At 47.3% G+C, this 22,167-nt stretch overlaps 1 protein-coding gene across 1 annotated transcript in view; it reads left to right on the top strand.

Moving 5' to 3' along the window:
* The window catches only part of retreg1 (reticulophagy regulator 1), a 98,172-nt gene that overhangs the window by 60,052 nt on the left and 15,953 nt on the right, over nt 1-22,167 (top strand). The window contains exons 4-5 of the mRNA XM_055653564.1: nt 15,671-15,797; nt 21,557-21,641. Coding sequence (XP_055509539.1) covers nt 15,671-15,797; nt 21,557-21,641 — 212 coding nt within the window. The remainder of the gene's footprint in view (nt 1-15,670; nt 15,798-21,556; nt 21,642-22,167) is intronic.

The following is a 22,167-nucleotide window of genomic DNA, read 5'->3' as shown; positions in this document are numbered from 1 at the left end:
TAGAGAGGTTGGTGATAGGATGGTAACCTCCCATCTACCTCATTGGAGACCCCCAGACCATCTTTGAATGGACTTTACCAGACAATATCTTGCATTAGGCATTGTTCCCTTTATCATGTACCAGCAACCTGTGGCTGACTTGATTGTATTTCTAGATAGTCTTTCTGCTGAAACTAAACACTTTATTTTCACATATGAACAGTCTCACAATGCTGGGATGGCTGAGCTGATGCAATACTGAGAATATGAGAATCAGGTTGCTGTATGACAGGAAGGACAATCTGGGCTTATATAACCATATAACAATTACAGCACGGAAACAGGCCATCTGGGCCCTTCTAGTCCAAGATTCTTTAGACTTTACACTTTTGGACTTTAAAGATACAAGGACGAAACAGGCCCTTTGGCCGGCGCTGCAATCCGCGTAAAACAGCACTACCCTACACATGAGGGACAATTTACAATTTTACAAAAAATTCCTCTCACCTGTATCCACCTATTATTTGCCAGGCTTTATCATTCCACACCTCTCCTCCCACCCTACCACAGTCCCGACCCGAAATGTCCCCTGTCCATCTGTGGGGTCATGGTCCAGTGGTGAGGAGTCCGAGAGCTCGTGAAGAAAGGTTTCGACTCAAAACATCACCTATCCATGTTCTCTAGCGATGCTGCCTGACCCGCTGAGCTACTCCAGCACTCTATGAAACGTCACCTATCCATGTTCTCCACAGACGCTGAGTTACCCCAGCACTCTGTGAAACGTCACCTATCCATGTTCTCCACAGATGTTGCCTGACCCGCTGAGTTACTCCAGCACTCTGTGAAACGTCACCTCTCCATGTTCTCCAGCGATACTGCCTGACCCGCTGAGTTACTCCAGTACACTGAAATGTCCATCTGACCTAGTCCAATTTGTCTGTAATTTGGCCCGCAATCTTTTAAACCCTTCCTATCCACATATCTCTCTAAATGTATTTTACAAGTCATCATTGTACCCACGTCTGCACTTTCTCTAGCAGCTTGCTCCAAAATGCCACCATCTTCTATGTGAAAAGTTGTCCATTGGGATCCTACAGCTTTGCTATGCCTTGAATTTGGAGGAAATCGGAGATGTCCCCATTCTTTAGGGAACGGGGGTTCCCCTCTTTGACTATAGAAGAGGCTCTCACCAGGGCCTCTTCTATACCCCGTAACTCTGCTCTCACTCCCCATCCCCCCATTTGTAACAAGGGCAGAGTCCCCCTTGTCCTCACCTTCCACCGTACTAGCCTCCACGTACAACACCCTCCGACATTTTCACCACCTCCAATGGGATCCCACCACTGGCCACATCTTCCCATCTCCTCCCCTGACTGCCTTCCTCTGTAACTCCCTGGTCAATTCGTCCCTTCTCACCCAAACCACCGCCTCTCCTGGCACTTTCCCTTGCAGGAGGAACTGCAGGAAATGCTACACTTGTCACTTTACCCCCCCCCCCTTGACTCCATCCAAGGACCCAAGCAGTCTTTCCAGGTGCGGCAGAGGCTCACCTCACCTCCTCCAACCTCATCTATTGCATCCGCTGCTCTAGGTGTCAGCTGCTCTACATCGGTGAGACCAAGCGTAGGCTTGGCGATCGCTCGCCCAACACCTCCGCTCAGTTCGCAATAACCAACCTGATCTCCCGGTGGCTCAGCACTTCAACTCCCCCTCCCATTCCCAATCCGACCGTTCCGTCCTGGGCCTCCTCCATGGCCAGAGTGAGTCCCACCGTAAATTGGAGGAGCAGCACCTCATATTTCGCTTGGGTAGTTTACACCCCAGCAGTATGAACATTGACTTCTCCAATTTCAGGTAGTCCCTGCCTTCTCCCTCTTTCCCCGCCCCTTCCCAGCTCTCCCACAGCCCACTGTCTCCTCCTCTTCCTTTCTTCTTCCCCCCCCCCCCCCCCCACATCAGTCTGAAGCAAAGATCATAGAGCGGAGCTCTATAATCTTTGATCTGAAGATGGGTCTCAACCCAAAACGTCGCCTATTTCCTTCGCTTCATAGATGCTGCCTCACCCGCTGAGTTTCTCCAGCATTCTTGCCTACCCTCGATTTTCCAGATTTTCCAGTCCCTTCTTAAACATCTCTGTATCTCTGCATGTTTAAGTGTTAATTATATCGAATTGAGTCACGTTTGTTTTAAATTGGCAAGGCATTCAGGAAAACAAAAGTTTCATTAAAAAAATATCTGGTGGTGAGCTGAATCACGGTTTTATTGAAAGTAAAAGTAAATTAATTTTTTATATCAAACCCGTGGAATAGGAGATAAAGGTCATTCATTAAGGCCCCTACGTACCAGCTGTAAGTGGATTATATGGAACTAAATCTAAATTAAATTCCGTCTCAGCAGTGAAAATATAACGTGGGCTTGGATATTAAATTTGACTCCGTTTTAGTTTTCGAGTTACGGCGTGGAAACAGTCCCTTCGGCCCACTGAGTCCGCGCCGACTAGCAATCGCCTGTAACGCTAGTTCCACCCTACACACTAGGGGCAATTTGCAGAAGTCAATTAACCTACAAACCTGCACGTCTTTGAAGTGTGGGAGGAAACCGGAGCACCCGGAGAAAACCTACGGGGGAGGACGTACAGACAGCACCCGTGGTCAGGATCGTACCCGGGTCTCTGGCGCTGTGAGACAGCAACTCTACCACCGCGCCACCGTGCGGCCCTTCATCCATCTTGTTCATACATATGTTGCCCGTCCATTACATAGTTAGAAGTGAGTTTAGTTTCTGCTTGCGTGCTGCTAACATTCAGTTCTACCTGGCCTGTCCATTGTCTATAACTCAGTGGTTCAATGGAGCCTTATTTGTCACGTGTGCAACTCCTTTTTGCATACTTTCCAAATGTCAAAGTCCGGTCCGCTCGGTCTACTGATCCGGCTTCACGATCCAGGCGAGCTCCAGGCTCCTGCAGGGCCTTCCTCCGTCGCCCACGACCGGATCGGCCTGCAAGCCGACAACCCTCTCATCTCCTCTCCTCGCCCGGCCATCTTTGTGTCCTGGGGGGAGGGACCGCCTCCTGCAGCCGACCTTAAAGGTGCTGGAGGCATCACCCCGGTTCACCCTCCCACCGGCCCTTGCTCCTCACGTCCCACATTTCCAGCGGCTTCTTTGGTCGACTGAGTCTTTGGGCCTTTGGGGGCGGGTTCCCCGTACCGTGGCCAGGGCACCGCAGGGAGGCCTCTGCCTTCATGCCCACTGTGTCCTTTGCAAAGCCAATCGTCAACACATCACTCGAATGTTATCTGAGGCCAAACACATTATTATTATAAACAACATTTGAGGCAAATCAGAAGCACAGTGAGTTTCAGAGCAAATATTCCCAGCGATGCCAACATCCTTTTCCTCTCGTGTGACACAAACTGCTTTTTAGTTTAGTTTATTAGTTTTAGTTTTTAGTTGAGAGACACAACGCGGAAACAAGCCCTTCAGCCCACTGAGTCCGCGCCGACCTGCGATTCACTTATACTAACAGGATGAGGGGGGATCTTATAGAAACATATAAAATTATAAAAACACTGGACAAGCTGGATGCAGGAAAAAAATTCCCAATGTTGGACGAGTCCAGAACCAGGGGCCACACAGTCTTCGAATAAAGGGGAGGCCATTTAAGACTGAGGTGAGAAAAAACGTTTTCACCCAGAGAGTGGTGAGTCTGTGGAATTCCCTGCCACAGAGGGCAGTGGAGGCCAAGTCACTGGATGGATTTAAGAGAGAGTTAGATAGAGTTCTAGGGGCTAGTGGGGTCAAGGGATATGGGGAGAAGGCAGGCACGGGGTATTGATAGGGGACGATCAGCCATGACCACAATAAATGGCGGTGCTGACTCGAAGGGCCGAATGGCCTCCTCCTGCACCTATTTTCTATGTTACTATCCTTCACACTAGGAACAATTTACAATTTTTACTGAAGCCAATTGACCTTCTTCTTGCACAGCCTAAAGTTGTAAGATAACGTGTTCTGTTTGATCTTCTGTTTGTGCACGCCGGGTTGATTGCATTAATCAAAACAGGGTGGACCACGTGAAGGTTGCAATCTCTCACCCCCCCAATTGACCTACAAACCTGTAGGTCGTAAAGAGTGTGGGAGAAAACGGAAGCACCCGGAGAATACCCACTCCGGTCACGGGGAGAACGTACAAACTCCGCAATAGACAGCACCCGTAGTTAGGATGGAATCCGGGTCTCTGATGCTGTGAGGCAGCAATTCTACCGCTGAGCCACCGTGCCGCCCTTTTAGTTTAGTTTATTAATGTCACATGTACACAAGTCCAGTGAAAAAAGCCTTTTGTTGTATGCTCTCTAATAAGCAAAAAGCCTATACATGATTACAATTGAGCCGTCCATGATGTACAGATAAAGGGTGAAGTGTACAATGTTTAGTGCCAGATACATTTCAGTAAAGTCCAATGAAAGGGTCTCCAATGAGGTAGATGGGGGGGGGGGGGGGTCAGGGCCGCTCTCTAGTTGGTGAGAGGACGGACGGTTCAGTGGCCTGCTAGCTGTGTTGGTCCCTGCCTCAGCTGCTCTGCCCCTGAAACGCTGAGCCACACCTTAGTTGTCCCTTGTCTCTACCCTCTGCAAACTGGAGGTCATCCAAAACTCTGTCCTGAACCAACACGCCCACGCTTACCCTCCACTGCCCCCCTGCTGAGCAACGCCTCCGTTTAAAAATTCCCGTCCAGCTGAGCAATTCTCTCTTTCACCTCTTTTTCTATGCCCCTTGACGTCTGGGCCCTCCAGTTCAGGCATGTTGTACACTGGATTATATTGCTCCAATATTGTCCTTGCCCTCAGCCAGCAAGGTCCTAGGCTCTGACATTCCCTCTTTGTCTGTCTGTCTGTCTGTCCCTCTGTCTGTCTGTCTGTCTGTCTGTCTCTCTCTCTTTCTCTATCTCTCTATCTATCTCTCTCGCTCTCTCTCTCTCTCTCCTGTTCCTTTCCTGCTTTTGCCCCATATCCCTTGATTCAATTAGTCCTAAGAATTATATTTCAATCTTGAAAACATCCAGTGAATTGTACTCCACAGCCTTCTGTGGCAGAGAATTCCACACATTCACAACTCTCTGGGTGAAAAGGTGTTTCTTCATATCAGTCCTAAATGGCCAACCCCTTATTCTTGAACTATGACCCCTGGTTCTGGACGCCCCCAGCATCGGGGCCATTTTTCCTGCATCTAGCCTGTCCAATCATTTAAGAGTTTTATATCTTTCTATGACTTCCTCTCCTCCTTCTAAATTGCAATGAATACAAGCCCAGTCGACCCATTCTTTCACCGTGGTGTTTTATTATTAATGTTTAGTGTTTTATGTATCATTCTTAACTGTCACTGTATGTCATGTTGTCACTTGTGGGCGGAGCACAAAGGCAAATTCCTTGTATGTGAATACTTGGTCAATAATAATAATAATAATAATAACTTTATTTATAAAGCGCTTTTAGACAACATCAGTTACCACAAAGTGCTGTACATGGGAAGTCAACAAAAAGTTATTACAAACTACTAAAACCATTAAGACGACAGGACTATAAAACAGTAAAAATTAAAAGACATTAAAAGCACTAAAACAGGAACAAAGTCTCAGCCAGTGTCGAAAGCCAGTGAATAAAAGTGAGTTTTTAGGGAGGATTTAAAGATGGACAGTGAAGGGGCCTGTCTGATCTGCAGCGGCAAGGTGTTCCAGAGTGCCGGGGCAGCAACAGAAAAGGCTCTATCCCCTCTATCCCCAATAAACTTATTCATTCATTCCTCGTATATCATTCCCGCCATCCCGGGAATTAACCTGGAACCTACGCTGCACTCTGTCAGGCAGCATCTGTGGAGAACATGGATAGGTGACGTTTCACAGAGTGCTGGAGTAACTTAGCGGGTCAGGCAGCATCTCTGGTGAACATGGATAGGTGACGTTTCACAGAGTGCTGGAGTAACTTAGCGGGTCAGGCAGCATCTCTGGTGAACATGGATAGTTTTGGCTCAGGACATTTCTTCAGACTTAGTTTAGTTTAGTTTATTGTCATGTGTACCGAGGAACAGTGCAATGCATTTTGTCAATAGACAATAGGTGCAGCAGTAGGCCATTCGGCCCTTCGAGCCAGCACCACCATTCAATGTGATGATGGCAGGTCATCCCCAATCAGTACCCACTTCCTGCTTTCTCCCCATATCCCCTGACTGCGCTATCTTTAAGAGCCCTATATAGCTCTCTCTTGAAAGTATCCAGAGAACTGGCCTCCACCGCCCTCTGAGGCAGAGAATTCCACAGATTCACAACTCTCTGTTAGAAAACGTTATTTACTCGTTTCCGTTCTAAATGGCTTACTCCTTATCCCTAAACTGTGGCCCATAGTTCTGGACACCCCCAACATCTGGAACATCTTTCCTGCCTCGAGCGTGACCAAACCATTAACAATCTTATATGTTTCAATAAGATGCCCTCTCATCCTTCTAAACACCAGAGTGTACAAGCCCAGCCATTCCATTCTCTCAGCATAGGACAGACCCACCACCCCGGGAATTAATCTTGTAAACCTACCCTGCACTCTCTCAATAGCAAGAATGTCCTTCCTTAAATGAGGGGACCAAAACTGCACACAAGACTCCAGGTGTGTCTCACCGGGGTCCTGTACAACTGCAGAAGGACTTCTTTGCTGCTATACTCAACTCCTCTTGTTATAAAGGTCAACATGCCATTTGCTTTCTTCACTGCCTGCTGTACCTGCATGCTTACTTTAATTGACTGATGAACAAGGACACCCAGATCCTGTTGTACTTCCACTTTTCCTAACTTGACACCAATTAGATAGTAATCTGCATTCCTGTTTTTGCTACCAAAGTGAATAACCTCACATTTATCCACATTAAACTGCATCTGCCATGCACCTGCCCACTCACCCAACCTGTCCAAGTCACCCTGCATTCTCATAGCATCCTCCTCACAGTTCACACTGCCACCCAGCTTTGTGTCATCTGCAAATTTTCTAATGTTACTTTTAATCCCGTCATCTAAATAATTGATGTATATTGTAAATAGCTGCGGTCCCAGCACCGAACCTTGCTGTAGCCCCACTAGTCACTGCCTGCCATTCTGAATGGGACCCGTTAATCCCTACTCTTTATTTCCTGTCTGCCAACCAATTCTCTATCCATGTCAGCACTCTACCCCCAATACCATGTGCCCTCATTTTACCTGCAAGTCTCCTATGTGGGACCTTATCAAATACTTTCTGAAAGTCCAGGTACACTACACCCACTGGCTCTCCCTTGTCCATTTTCCTAGTTACATCCTCAAAAAATTCCAGAAGATTAGTCAAGCATGATTTCCCCTTCGTAAGCCATGCTGACTCGGACCGATCATGTTACTGCTATCCAAATGTGCCGCTATTTCATCTTTTATAATTGACTCCAGCATCTTCCCCACCACCTTGTTCCCCTTAATAAATTCACATTTTTCAGTCTTCAAGGGTCCAACTTTGGTCTTAACTATTATTTTTTCCTCTTCACAAACCTAAAGAAGCTTTTAGTATCTTCTTTTATATTCTTGGCTAGCTTATCTTTGTTCCTCATCTTTTCTCTCCATATTGCCTTTTTAGTTACAGGTATCTTCTGTTGCTCTTTTAAATATTACCCAATCCTCTTGCTTCCCGCTCATCTTTGCTACGTTGTACTTCTTTTTTATTTTTATACTGTCCTTGATGTCCCTTGTCAGCCACGGTCGCCCCTTACTCCCCTTGGAATCTTTCTTCCTCTTTGGAATGAACTGATCCTGCACCTTCTGTATTGTTCCTAGAAATACCTGCCATTGTTGTTCCACTGTCATCCCTGCTAGTGTATCTTTCCAGTCAACTTTGGCCAGCTCCTCCCTCATGGCCCCATAGTCCCCTTTATTCAACTGCAACACTGGCACCTTCGATTTACCCTTCTCCCTCTCCAATTGTAGATTAAACATGACCATGTTATGGTCGCTGCCTCCTAATGGCTCATTAACCTCGAGGTCCTTTATCAAATCCGGTTCATTACATAACACTAAATCCAGAATTGCCTTCTCCCTGGTAGGCTCCAATTAGATTAGATAGATTTGATTCACCTTTATTGTCATTGCACAAATACGAGTACAGGTATAACGAAATGCAGTTTAGCATCTAATCAGAGTGCAAAGTAGTAAAATACCGGTTGAAACAATATGTACAATGTGGATATATTGATCTAGTATATAGGTATAAAAGACAGCTAGCATCGGTCCTGTGAGTTCAGCAGGGTAATGGTATTTTGGAAGAAGCTGTTCCTTAGCCTGCTGGTGCGAGACCTGAGGCTCCTGTACTGCCTCCCTGATGGGAGGAGGGCAAATAGTCCATGGTTGGGGTGAGAAGGGTCCTTAATGATTTTGCCAGCCCGTCTCAGACACCGTTTGCGGTGAAGGGCAGCCATGGCAGGGAGCGGGGCACCGATGATGTGCTGAGCGGTTTTCATCACCCGTTGCAGTGCCTTCCTGTCAGCTGCGGTGCAGCTGCGGTACCAAACCGTGAAGCAGGTGGTCAGGATGCTATCAATGGTACAGCGGTAGAAGTTGGACAGGATCTGAGGGGACAGGTGAACTTTCTTAAGTCTCCTCAGAAAGTAAAGATGCTGCTGCGCCTTTTTAGATATAGATATGCCATTAATTGTCACTATACATGTACAGTGAAACTGAAAGCTGCTCGTACTCAGTGCATACATACAATTTGGCACAAAAAAAAAGAAACAAAAAAAAAAACAAAAAACAGAAGGGAGATGGGGGGGGGGGGGAATAGGTGCACAAATTCTGCGGCGCTACATACATATATACAGATGGAAGTCCGTGTTGGGCGGTGTAGTCAGTGCATGTGTGAATTTGAATTTATAGTAGATATAATTCTCGGAAAGCAACTATTCCTGAGTCTGTTTGTCCTGGATTTGATGCACCTATAGCGCCTTCCAGAGGGCAGCAGGTCGAACAGTTTTTAATCAGTTTGGTGGTGTTGAGGGACCAGGACAGATCCTCTGAGATATGTACCCCGAGGAATTTGTAGTTGGAGACGCGCTCCACCTCAGTCCCGTTTATGTGGATGAGGGTATGTCTGCCACCTCTGGTCTTCCTGAAGTCTACGATGATTTCCTTTGTCTTCTTTGAGTTGAGGACGAGGTTATTATTGGTACACCAAGCTGCCAGGTTCTGAACCTCCTCCCTGTAGGCTGATTCGTTATTGTCCCTGATCAGTCCTACCACCTTGGTGTCATCGGCGAATTTTATGATGGCGTTGGAGCCATACATAGGGACGCAGTCGTGGGTGAAGAGGGAGGAGAGAAGGGGGCTGAGCACACAGCCCTGTGGCACGCCGGTGTTCAGTGTTAGAGTGGAGGAGGTGAAGTTGTTGATCCTAACAGACTGGGGTCTGTTGGTGAGGAAATCCAGTGTCCAGTTGCAGAGGGAGGTGGTGATGCCAAGTCCGCTGAGTTTGGTGATCAGACTGGCGGGGAATGACAGTATTAAATGCGGAGCTGAAGTCGATGAACAACAACCTGATGTAGGAGTTGTTATTGTCCAGGTGGGTCAGGGCAGAGTGTGGGGCCGCAGATATGGCATCCTCTGTAGACCTATTGGGCCTATAGGCAAACTGATGGGGGAGGGAGGCTGGATTTGAGGTGAGTCAGGATCAGTCTGTCGAAGCACTTTGCGATGACGGGGGTGAGTGCCACTGGGCGAAAGTCATTGAGACTCCCTGAAGCTGATTGTTTGGGCACTGGCACAATGGTTGATGTCTTGAGGCAAGTAGGGACGACACCCTGGGCCAGTGACAGATTGAAAATGTCAGTGAAGTCCAGGGATAGTTGTCCAGCACATGCCCAGAGCACACGCCCAGGGATGCCATCAGGGCCGGCAGCTTTGTGCTCATTCACTTTGTTCAGTGCGCCTTGTACAGCAGAGGTGGAGAGACTGAGGGGTTGTTCATTCGGGGGTGGAGCAACTTTGGTGGCTGGTGTTTTATTGTCCCGATCAAAACGAGCATAGAAGTAGTTTAGCTCATCGGGAAGGGAGGCGTTGTCTGGGGGAGGGGGTGTTTACTTTGTTGTGGTCGGCAATGGACTTGTTGCCTTGCCACATTCGTCTGGGGTCGGAGTTATTTTGAAAATGCTCCTCGATCTGCCGTTTGTATTTGAGTTTAGCGCTCCTGATTCCCTTTTTCAGGTTGGCCCTGGATGAGCTGTATTCCTCAGCGTCGCCAGATCTGAAAGTGGCATCGCGAGCCTTCAGCATGAGTCTGACCTCTCTGCTCATTCACGGCTTCTGATTAGGGAAGGTCTTTATTTGTTTGTGGGTTGTGACGTTGTCGGTGCAGGATTTTATGTAGTCTAAAACAGGTGAGGTGTATGTATTAATGTCCACTTGAGAGTCAAAGGTGGCCTGAGTGGCAAAAAACTCCATTACAAGCTGCTCTATGAATCCATCATGGAGGCACTCCACAAACTCCCTTTTTTGGGGTCCAGTACCAACCTGATTTTCCAAGTCTACCTGCATGTTGAAATCTCAAAAGCTATTCACTGTATCTCGGTACACATGACGATAAACAAAACTAAACATAATAAAGGGGATGTTTTTTTTTTTTTTGTTTATTTTATTAGAAGTTATTACAGCACAAAACAGTACAGTGGAACCTAATTTTAGGTGCCAACTATGTAATACCGTAATCCATTCTATGTACAACCTCTAGTTTTATGTTATGAGAAGGAAGTAAGCAAGACAAGAAAAAGAAATCAATAGAAAGAGGAAAAAGTGGAAAAATAGATGGTAGAGAGTAGAAAAACGTGAAGTGTGTATATAAAAAAATAAAAAAGGAAGAGAGAAAGTGGAAAGTAGAAATAGAAGAGAAGGCCCCTTAAAAGAGAATTTTTCAAATCTGTATTCGGAGATGTAGATCTATCCGTCATGAACTGAAATCAGCAATCTTTACGGTACCGCTGCATCACATGATTCCAAAAAGTCGATGAAAGGAGACCAACTCCTTAAGAATTGGTCATATTTATCTATTAGTCGGAGTCTCATTTCTTCAAGGCGTGCTATGTCCATCATATTCCTAATCCACATTTTATCAGTTGGTATGGTTGTATTATTCCAAAATTTAAGTATCAATTTCTTTCCAATTATTAACCCATAATTAAAAAAAACATTTTGATCTTTATTTAAATTGGTATCTTCTCCTATTATTCCAAACATAATCCATTCCGTTTTGGGTTCTATTCTTGACTTGAAAAGCTTTGTAAATATATCAAATATATATAAAGGGGATGTTTAAGAAAGAACTCCAGATGCTGGAAAAAATCGAAGGTTGACACAAAATGCTGGAGAAACTCCGCGGGTGAGGCAGCATCTATGGAGAGAAGGAATAGGCGACGTTTCTGGTCGAGACCCTTCTTCAGACTGATGAAAGGTCTCGACCCGGAACGTTGCCTCTTCCTTCTTCTTGTTCTTGGTTCTTGGTCCTCCAAAACCTACGGCTGAAAGTGAAGAGGTATTATTGTGTTGCGTTTATTAGACGTCTGACGTTGTGTGAGGTATCACCCATTCCTTCTCTCCAGAGATGCTGCCTGACCCGCTGAGTTACTCCAGCATTCTGTGAAACGTCACCTATCCATGTTCTCCACAGATGCTGCCTGACCCGCTGAGTTACCCCAGCACTTAATCTATCTTAATCTCTTTAGCCTGAACCCAAAACTATCTCAATGTGAGCATTGCTTCCTGACACCATGATCGTTAGACTTTAGAGATACAGCGTGGAACAGGCCCACCGAGTCCACGCCGACCAGTAATCACCCCGTACACTAGCACCATCTAACACGTCAGGGACAATTTACAATTTACAGAGGTCAATTAACCTACAAACCTGAAACCGAAGCACCCGGAGAAAACCAACACGGTCGCAGGGAGAATGTACAAACTACATACGGACAGCACCCATAGTCCGGATCGAACCTGGGTCACTGGCGCTGTGAGGCAGCAGCTTTACTGCTGCACCACTGTACCCCCTGCCACCCCTTGACCCATTAAATACCCGATCCCACCAGTAATTGGTGTACTTACTCCCCACGCCCCCCCCCATTCAGGCACAGCACAAAACGCACATTGGCTTTCCATGCATCAGCATGTTAATTTGCCGTTCCATTAGGATTTCTAAGCCAAGCTGTTGTTCATGTTGTAAAACAGAGAACGTGTGACATCTGTGCTATTTATGTTTTATGACCTAATATTGCACCAAAGATTGCAGCTATAGAACTTTGGTTAGGCGGCTGCTTTTGGAGTGTGTCACGCAGTGCTGGCCGCCCCATCAGAGGGGGGAGGTGGAGGCTCTGGGGAAGGGTGCAGGAGAGATTTACCAGGATGAGAAGGTGTCGTGAGACAGCGACTCTATCGCTGCACCACTGTGCCGCTGGTAATGTGGAGGCTGAAGAGATTAATTTCACTTGGTTCCACTTAAGGGTCTGTCCCACTTCGGCTATTTTTTGGGCAACGACATGCGACTAGGCTGTCGCCAAATGGTCGCCATGGTGTCGCCTTTACGGTCGTGAGTAGTCTCCTTGGTCACCCAAAGAGTCGTAGCGTCTTTCTGGTCAACGTTGAATTTTCAACATGTTCAAAAATGTTTGCCGGCAGTGGGCTTGACGCCAATGAGCGTAGCTTGACTTCTCCTGACGTCGGTGCTGTCATAGGTTGTCGCCAGGTAACGTAGCTTGTCGCCGGTGTTGTCTTTCGTAAATTCCATTGGCGACTACCTCCATCAACCAGCGACGGGTACCGGCGACTGAATTGTCTTCATTTGTCGCCAACAGGGTCATAGCTTGGTATAGCTTGTCGCGGGTGGACATATGTTGACTTTGGTTGTTGTAGGTTGCCGCCTGTGTGGATTGTCGTAGGTGTGGTCATAGGTGGACCTCAATAGACAATAGGTGCAGAAGTAGGCCATTCGGCCCTTCGACACAGCACCGCCATTCAATGTGATCATGGCTGATCATCCCCAATCAATACCCCGTTCTTGTCTTCTCCCCATATCCCCTGACTCCGCTATCTTTAAGAGCCCTATCTAGCTCTCTCTTTAAAGTATCCAGAGAATCGGCCTCCACCGCCCTCTGAGGCAGAGAATTCCACAGACTCACAACTCTCTGTGTGAAAAAGTGTTTCCTCGTCTCCGTCCTAAATGGCTTACCCCCTATTCTTAAACTGTGGCCCCTGGTTCTGGACTTCCCCAACATCGGGAACATGTTTCCTGCCTCTAGCGTGTCCAAACCCTTAACAATCTTATATGTTTCAATAAGACCTCCTCTCATCCTTCTAAACTCCAGAGTGTACAAGCCCAGCCGCTCCATTCTCTCAGCATATGACAGTCCCGCCATCCCGGGAATTAACCTTGTAAACCTACGCTGCACTCCCTCAATAGCAAGAATGTCCTTCCTCAAATTAGGGGACCAAAACTGCACACAATACTCCAGGTGTGGTCTCACTAGGGCTCTGTACAATTGCAGAACGACCTCTTTGCTCCTATATTCAATTCCTCTTGTTATAAAGGCCAGCATGCCATTCGCTTTCTTCACTGCCTGCTATACCTGCATGCTTACTTTCATAGACTAATGAACAAGGTCCCCCAGATCCTGTTGTAGTTCCCTTTTCCCTAACTTAATGCCATTTAGATAACAATCTGCCTTCCTGTTTTTGCTACCAAAGTGGATAACCTCACATTTATCCGCATTAAACTTCATCTGTCATACATCCGCCCACTCCCCCAACCTGTCCAGGCCACCCTGCATTCTCATAGCATCCTCCTCACAGCTCACACTGCCACCCAGCTTTGTGTCATCTGCAAATTTGATAATGGGTCGCCGGTTATCGGTTGCTTGCCACAGCCTGACGTCGACTAGGTGGTCGGGTGTTGTATCTTGTTGCAGACATTGTCATAGAGGGTCCAGTCGCCGTTTATTCGGCGACCTGCTACGTCTATGACAGTCGCCTAAAAAATCGCGTGGGACAGGCCTATTAGACACTGTCGGCCGAAGAACATATTCCTGTTCTGTACTTTTCTATGTTCTAAATTCACCGAACGGAGAAAGTTTACGGGGTGATAACTTAATTGAAAGTTAACGCTTGCAAATTAAGGACTTGGATAAAAAAACGAATCACTGATGCAGCACCTGAACGAAAGCAGTAAAATTTTTTAGTAAAAAGAGATGTGAGCCCAGTTCAGTCTGTATGCAGCGTCAAGAGTGTTTTATTGTCATATGTCCCAGATAGAACAATGACATTCTTACATTCAGCAGCACAACACAATATGTAAACATATAAACAATATAATAAACGAGAACAAAAAAGTTCAATGTGTGTACATATACATATACTCTTGCGCACACACACGCGGGCCGCATGCACACACACTTACACACACACACACATGCTCACACACGTATATACACACGCACGCTCACACATATATACAATATATATGTATTCCTGCTCTCCAGAGATTCTGTTTGTCCCATTGAGTTACTCCAGTATTTTGAGTCTTATCTTCGATTTAAACCAGCACCTGGAGTTCCTCCCTACACACATTTATACACAGGGGCACTCACACACATATATACACACGCACGCTCACACACACGCATATATATATACACACACGCGCATTCTCTCACACACACACACACACACACACACACACACACACGCGCGCGCTCACACACACATACACACACATATACACACACGCATTCTCACACATGCACACACATATATACACACACGCATTCTCACACATACACTTACACACACACACACATGCTCACACACGTATATACACACGCACGCTCACACATATATACAATATATATGTATTCCTGCTCTCCAGAGATTCTGTTTGTCCCATTGAGTTACTCCAGTATTTTGAGTCTTATCTTCGATTTAAACCAGCACCACAGTGGGGATAGAGAGGGTGGGTGGGTTGAGAGGAAGGGGGGTAGAAAGGGAGGGGGGGCAGAGGAAGGGAGGGAGGGGGGTAGAGGGAGGGGTAGAGGGGAAGATGGACGGTAGACACAAAATGCTGGGGTAAGTCCCGCGGCTATTAAGTCACTAGGGGTGATGTTAGGGCCCGCTCCAAGTAATTTAATCCCAGCGATTCCGGCGAGTGGCGAGTCCGCAGGTTCCGACCGGAGGCAGCCGCCGGCTCCACGATGTTAGGCCCAACGACACCGGAGACCGTACAGGGAAGAGATTAAACAGTTTCCCCACATATACCCAGCAAAAAAAAAAAAATAATAACTGGAATAAAAACATACATTTAACAAGACAAAAATGTTTTTTAAAAAAGGCAGACGGACTGTAGTCGAGCCGCTGCCGTTAGGCGCCGCCATACCAGCCCTCCAGCAGTTACTCCAGCACTTTGTGTCTTCTTTTGATTTTACCAGCATCTGCAGTTCTTTCTTACACACTTAAGGATGGATAATACGTCCTTGCATCGTCGGCGAGGTCTGTTTTAATGTGAGTTTATAATCACAGAGAAATGGGCAGTAGTTCCAGGTTGGAACTAAAGTATCGCTTGTTTGCTTCATTCATTTTAAAATAATGTTGGACCTCTCGTTTCTTTAGCTGGAAAGTGACTGAAGCCAAACAGGAAAGCACAGCGAGGTCCAGCCAGTGCATCGCAGAGTCGTGGATGAGTTGTACAGTGCTGTTTGAAGAAATGGCCAGCTTCAAGAAGCAAAACCCAGGAAAGGTAAGGACATTCGAATTCCCTGTGATATCTGTCGTTTTTGGTTTCGTTTACAATACAATACAATACAATACAATACAATCAGTTTTATTCGTCACATTGCACATAAAGTGCAAGTGAAATGAATTTGCCAGCAGCGGTACAATGAGAAAGAACACACAAAAACACAATAAAATTTAACACAAACATCCACCACAGCATTCATCACTGTGGTGGAAGGCACAAAATTTGGCCAGTCCTCCTCCATTTTCCCCCGTGGTCAGGACTTCAACCCTCCGCAGTCGCCGCTGCGGGCATCCAGATGAGAAAAAGTCAAGGTAAGTCCTGAGTCGGTGCCTCCCTCACCGGAGACCGCGGCTTCAGATTGGTGTAGGCCGCAGGCCAGCGGTCGGTGATTTAGCGCTCGCGCCGCAGCCAGAAGCACCACAGACTGCAGGGCCGGCGGTCGAAGTCGAAGCTCCCCACCAGGGATCCCCGGGAACTCCCCAGAGGAACCCCGCTCCCGATGGTAAGTCCATGCCGCGCCCGCGGTAAAAATAGGCCGCGGGCTGGCAGTCGGAGTGGAAGTGGAAGCTTCTTCCTCTCCCGGGTCCCCAACGTGAGATCCCGGGCTGTAGAAGCCATAGAAACATAGAAATTAGGTGCAGGAGTAGGCCATTCGACCCTTCGAGCCTGCACCGCCATTCAATATGATCATGACTGATCATCCAACTCAGTATCTCGTACCTGCCTTCTCTCCATACCCTCTGATCCCCTTAGCCACAAGGGCCAAATCTAACTCCCTCTTAAATATAGCCAATGAATTGGCCTCGACTACCCTCTGCGGCAGAGAGTTCCAGAGACTCACCACTCTCTGTGTGAAAAAAGTTCTTCTCATCTCGGTTTTAAAGGATTTCCCTTAAGCTGTGACCCCTTGTCCTGGACTTCCCCAACATCGGGAGCAATCTTCCTGCATCTAGCCTTTTAAAACCCCTTAAGAATTTTGTAAGTTTCTATAAGATCCCCTCTCAATCTACAGTGATACAGTGCGGAAACGGGCCATTCGGCCTGCCGAGTCCCACTCCGCAAAGCCACCCACTAATGAGTTCACCCAAGAGCTCTCCCGAGTTTAAAAAAAAAAAAAACTCGTGGTAAGCACGTAGAATGTCCGTAGCGGGTACGTCTGAGCTCGGGACGTCTCTTAGCGACTCGTAACGCTAACGGCAGGTACTCGGGAAACGTGGTAAGCTCGTGAAGATTCGTGAAGATTTTTTCAACATGTTGAAAAATGTCCACGAGAACCCCGAGTACCTACGAGCGGCCGTTACCGTGAATCTCCGAGTTCGAATCAGGGGAAACGCGGCAGAACTCTTGAATGAACTCGTGCAGTGGGACAGGCCCGTAACACTACCCCACACACACACTCTCCAGGGACAATTTACATTTATACCGAGCCAATTAACCAACAGACCTGTACCTCTTTGGATGTGGGAGCAAACCAAAGTTCTCGGAGAAAACCCATATACATTAGACAATAGACAATAGGTGCAGGAGTAGTAGGTACAGTGCGGGTTTGCAGGTTAATGGCCTTCCGTAAATCATTCCTAGCTTGCGGGCTAGCGCTAGTATACGGGCGATGGAGGATTGGCGTGGACGTGGTTGGGCCAAAGGGCCCTGTTTCCGTGCCGTATCTCAAAGCCTGGCACGTGATCGGTTGCTTTAGGTGAGGGGGGGTTGAGTGGCAGATGGGTGGACCAAGGCCAGAGGTGAACAGGATACAAACGGGTGTGAGAGGAGAAGAGAAGACGCGTAAAGAGTGGGGAATGGGGTTGGGAGGGAGAGATAGATCAGCCGTGATTGGAATGGTGGAGTGGACGTGATGGGCACCACAAACCTATGAACATGATGCCAAACCAATCTCATCTGCCGGCACGTGATCCGTATCCCTCCATTCCCTGCATATCCATGTGCCGATCCAAAAGCCTCTTAAACACCACTACCGTAACGGCCTCCACCACCACCACTGGCAACGGGTTCTAGGCCCTCACCACTCTTGCCCCACACATCTCCGTTATAGACAATAGACAATAGGTGCAGGAGTAGGCCATTTGGCCCTTCGAGCCAGCACCGCCATTCAATGTGATCATGGCTGATCATCCACGATCAGTACCCCGTTCCTGCTTTCTCCCCATATCCCTTTTCTCCGCTATCTTTAAAAGCTCTATCTAACTCTCTCTTGAAAGCATCCAGAGAATTGCACTTCACTGCCTACTGAGGCAGAGAATTCCACAGATTCACAACTCTCTGAGTGAAAAAGTTTTTCCTCATCTCCGTTCTAAATGGCTTACCCCATAAGGGGAGAACGTACAAACGGGGAGAACGTACATACTCCGTACAGGCAGCACCCGGATTTGAACCCGGGTCTCTAGCACTGTAAGGCAGCAACTCGACTGCTGCGCCACCGTGCCGCCCATAAGCGGTGACCTTGCAGGAGTAGTTTCTAATGAAGGACTGTGTACGTTCTCCCGGTCAACGCGTGGGTTTGCTCCGGGGGCTCCGGTTTCCTCCCACACTCCAAAGATGTACATGTTTGTCAGTTAATTGGCTTTGGTAAAAATTGTTCATTGCCCCTAGTGTGTATGCCCCTAGGATGAACTAGTGTAAGTACATAGCTGTCTTTGCAGCTGCTAACATGCAAAGGAGCGGCAGGGTGGCGCAGCGGTAGTGTTGTTGCCTGACAGTGATAGAGACCGGACTTTGAAACTTTTGCTGATACCCCTGGTGGGAGACTGCTTTTCGGAGCTGCCGCAACGGCAACATCTCCCGCTGGAATCGCGGGGTTTAATGACTCGGAACGAGGCCCAACATCGCCCAGCATGGCTTAAACGGCCGCGGGACACAGTCGCCTCAATGCTACAGTTGGACTGCTGGACCGCGGGAGAAGAACAAAGGGAAGAGATAAGACTTTTGCCTTCCGTCACAGTGAGGAGGTGTTGGAGATTCACTGTGATAGATGTTAGTGTAAACTGTGTTAAGTGTGGGTCTTGGTTTTTTATGTAATGTCATGTCTGCAGGAATGAAATTTTGTTCAAATCTTGTCTGTTTGAATGACAATAAAAGGCATTCTATTATATTCTATTCTACATCCAGCTCAAAGCTAAACTTAAATCATAACAGTCTAGGTTATGTTCAGAACTGAAAGGAGCAGATTTAGGCCATCCAACCCATCAAATAATTTGAGGAAGGACATTCTTGCTATTGAGGGAGTGCAGCGTAGGTTTACAAGGTTAATTCCCGGGATTGCGGGACTGTCATATGCTGAGAGAATGGACGTCTGGGCTTGTACACTCTGGAATCTAGGATGAGAGGGGATCTTATTGGAACATTTAAGACTATTAAGGGGTTGGACACGCTAGAGGCAGGAAACATGTTCCCGATGTTGGGGGAGTCCAGAACCAGGAGCCACAGTTTAAGAATAAGGAGTAAGCCATTTAGAACGGAGACGAGGAAACACTTTTTCTCACAGAGAGTGGTGAGTCTGTGGAATTCTCTGCCTCAGAGGGCGGTGGAGGCAGGTTCTCTGGATGCTTTCAAGAGAGAGCTAGATAGGGCTCTTAAAGATAGCGGAGTCAGGGGATATGGGGAGAAGGCAGGAACGGGGTACTGATTGAGGATGATCAGCCATGATCACATTGAATGGCGGTGCTGGCTCGAAGGGCCGAATGGCCTACTCCTGCACCTATTGTCAATTGTCTACTGTCTATTGACCCGCTGAGTTACTCCAGAACTCTGTGAATCACCTATCCATGTTCTCTAGAGATGCTGCCTGACCCTCTGAGTTACTCCAGCACATTGTTTTGTTTGTTTTAGACTTGAACCATGTTGGAAGGCTGAAGGCACACCTTTGATATTCTTGCAACGGGATAACACTTCTGCTGCAGTGTCAAAGCCAGGCTTTACTTGAGTAAAGATAGACACAGGAGTGCTGGAGTAACTCAGCGGGCAGTGGAGGCCAAGTCACTGGATGGATTTAGGAGAGAGTTAGATAGAGCTCTAGGGGCTAGTGGAGTCAAGGGATATGGGGAGAAGGTAGGCACGGGTTATTGATAGGGGATGATCAGCCATGATCACAATGAATGGCGGTGCTGGCTCGAAGGGCCAAATGGCCTCCTCCTGCACCTATTTTCTATGTTGCTATGTTTCTATGTAACTCAGCGGTCAGGCAACATCTCTGGAGAACATGGCGAGGTGACGTTACGGGTCGCACCCTTCAGACTGAAAGTGGGTGATGGGGGAGAACTGGAGGCAAAACCTTTGGACGTGCCATTTTTTTTCCACTGGGATCGACCTGTGTTTGCAGTGACGTCTTCCTCCCAGCATCAGCTGCAGTTGCACCTGCGATGCTCGTGTGAACCCCTTGTCACACGGACAGGGCTATTACACACCAGCCTTCCACTGTCAGGCTGGAAATCAGACCCACATGCCTGTGCAAGTATTAAATCCGGCACGTTTAGTGGTCTATGGTGACTGGGGACATCGGGTCCTGAGGGAGCGCCAACAGTTTATGCTCCTGTCATTTCAATCTGATTTCATTTATTTGATTTTTATTTTGTTTTAGTTTAGTTTATTGTCACGTGTACCGAGGTACAGTAAAAAAGCTTTTGTTGCGTGCTAACCAGTCAGCGGAAAGGCAATATATGATTACAATCGAGGCGCCCTCAGTGTGCAGGCACAAGATAAAGGGCATCCCGTTTAGTGCAAGGTAAAGTGCGGGTGGAAGTTTCTTAAAAAAGGAAAGTTTAACGTTCACACTGCTGGGTTCTCTCCTGCGGCTTCTATTATTCATTAGTTTCTATAGATCCCAGAGGAGTCCAGCACAGGAAGGAGGACTTTGGCCCGCAATGTTTGTACTGAACGTGATGCCACGTTAGACTGATCACATCTGCCTGCTACATGATCCATATCCCACCATTTCCTGCACTTCTACCAGCCTATCTGAGAGCAACTTAAACGCCACTATCATTGCCCCCGCCAACCCCCCCCCTGGCAGCGCATGCCAGACTCCAGACCACTCTACGTGTAAAAAAAAAACTCGCCCCGCACAACTCGATTAAATGTTCGACCTCTTCACCTTATAGCTACAGCATGCCCACTAGTGCTGCATATTCCCACCCTGAGGAGAAGATTCTGACTGCGAGTTGGGGGCTATGCGTGAGTTGATAGGGCGGGGATAGGGTAAAAAGAACAAATTAATTAAAGTAATATAATATCAAGGGTTACACAGAAAAGCTGGAGAAACTCAGCGGGTGCAGCAGCATCTATGGAGCGAAGGAAATAGGCAACGTTTCGGGCCGAAACCCTTCTTCAGATGGGGATGGTTAGTGTGTGTGTGTGAGGTGGTTGGTATGTGTGGGGGGTGGTTTGTGCGTGTGATGCCGCAGGCCCCCCCCCACCGCTCGTTGAAGGGACCCAATGGCATCCCCTTGGTCTAGTACCATCTATATCTCTGATAATTTTACATACTTCTATCTCGTCTCCCCTCAACCTCTGATGTTCCAGAGAAATAGTTTAATAAAGTCTAACGGTTCAATAATGAATGACTGAATGAATGAATATGTTTATTCACATACACGGAATTTGCCTTGGTGCACCGCCCGCAAATGACTACATGACATACAGTAACCGTTAAGAATGATGCATAAAACATTAAACCCATATGTAATAAAACCCAGAGAAGTTTAATGACCTTTCTTTCTATTTTCCCTCCGTCTCTCACCCTACAGTTTTGCCTCCTTGTTTGCAGTCTCTGTACATTTTGTGCGGTTATTGGACGCTATATACCCGGTGCCCTGGTGTCATACTTCTTGTGTAAGTACTCCTGCTGCTGTTTAAGGACGATTTTATGTTGTCAATGTTTGCTTATACCTGTTCTCATGTAGTTCAACATTAGACAACACCACTGTTACTTCGTGGGGTGTGGGACTATCTCATGGCCGATCTATCGTTCCCTCTTAACCCCATTCTCCTGCCTTCTCCCCATAACCCCCTGACACCCGCACTAATCATGAGTCCTATCTATCTCTGCCTTTAAAATATCCATTGACCTCCGCAGCCTTCCGTGGCAAAGAATTCCACAGATTCACCACCCTCTGAGTAAAGAAATTCCTCCCCATCTCAGCCTATTGAATATTTGTAACATTACGGATGGTGCGTAATCACAGAATGAATTCGTTCATAATTCATGATCAAAATTCAATCCAATGGTATGATCATTGAATTCTCCATTTTAGCGACTCGTCTCTCCTCCCAACCCCCACCCCGCCTTTACTGTGCCCCTTGGACCCTGCTAACACCTATTTCTTACCCCCACCTCTCCCCCTTCCCCTGCATTCCT

The sequence above is a fragment of the Leucoraja erinacea genome, chromosome 2, assembly GCF_028641065.1.
Source record: "Leucoraja erinacea ecotype New England chromosome 2, Leri_hhj_1, whole genome shotgun sequence".
NCBI classification, from domain to species: Eukaryota; Metazoa; Chordata; class Chondrichthyes; order Rajiformes; family Rajidae; genus Leucoraja; species Leucoraja erinaceus.
Note: the sequence above shows the minus strand (reverse complement) of the source record. Positions and strands in the feature narration are given on the sequence as shown.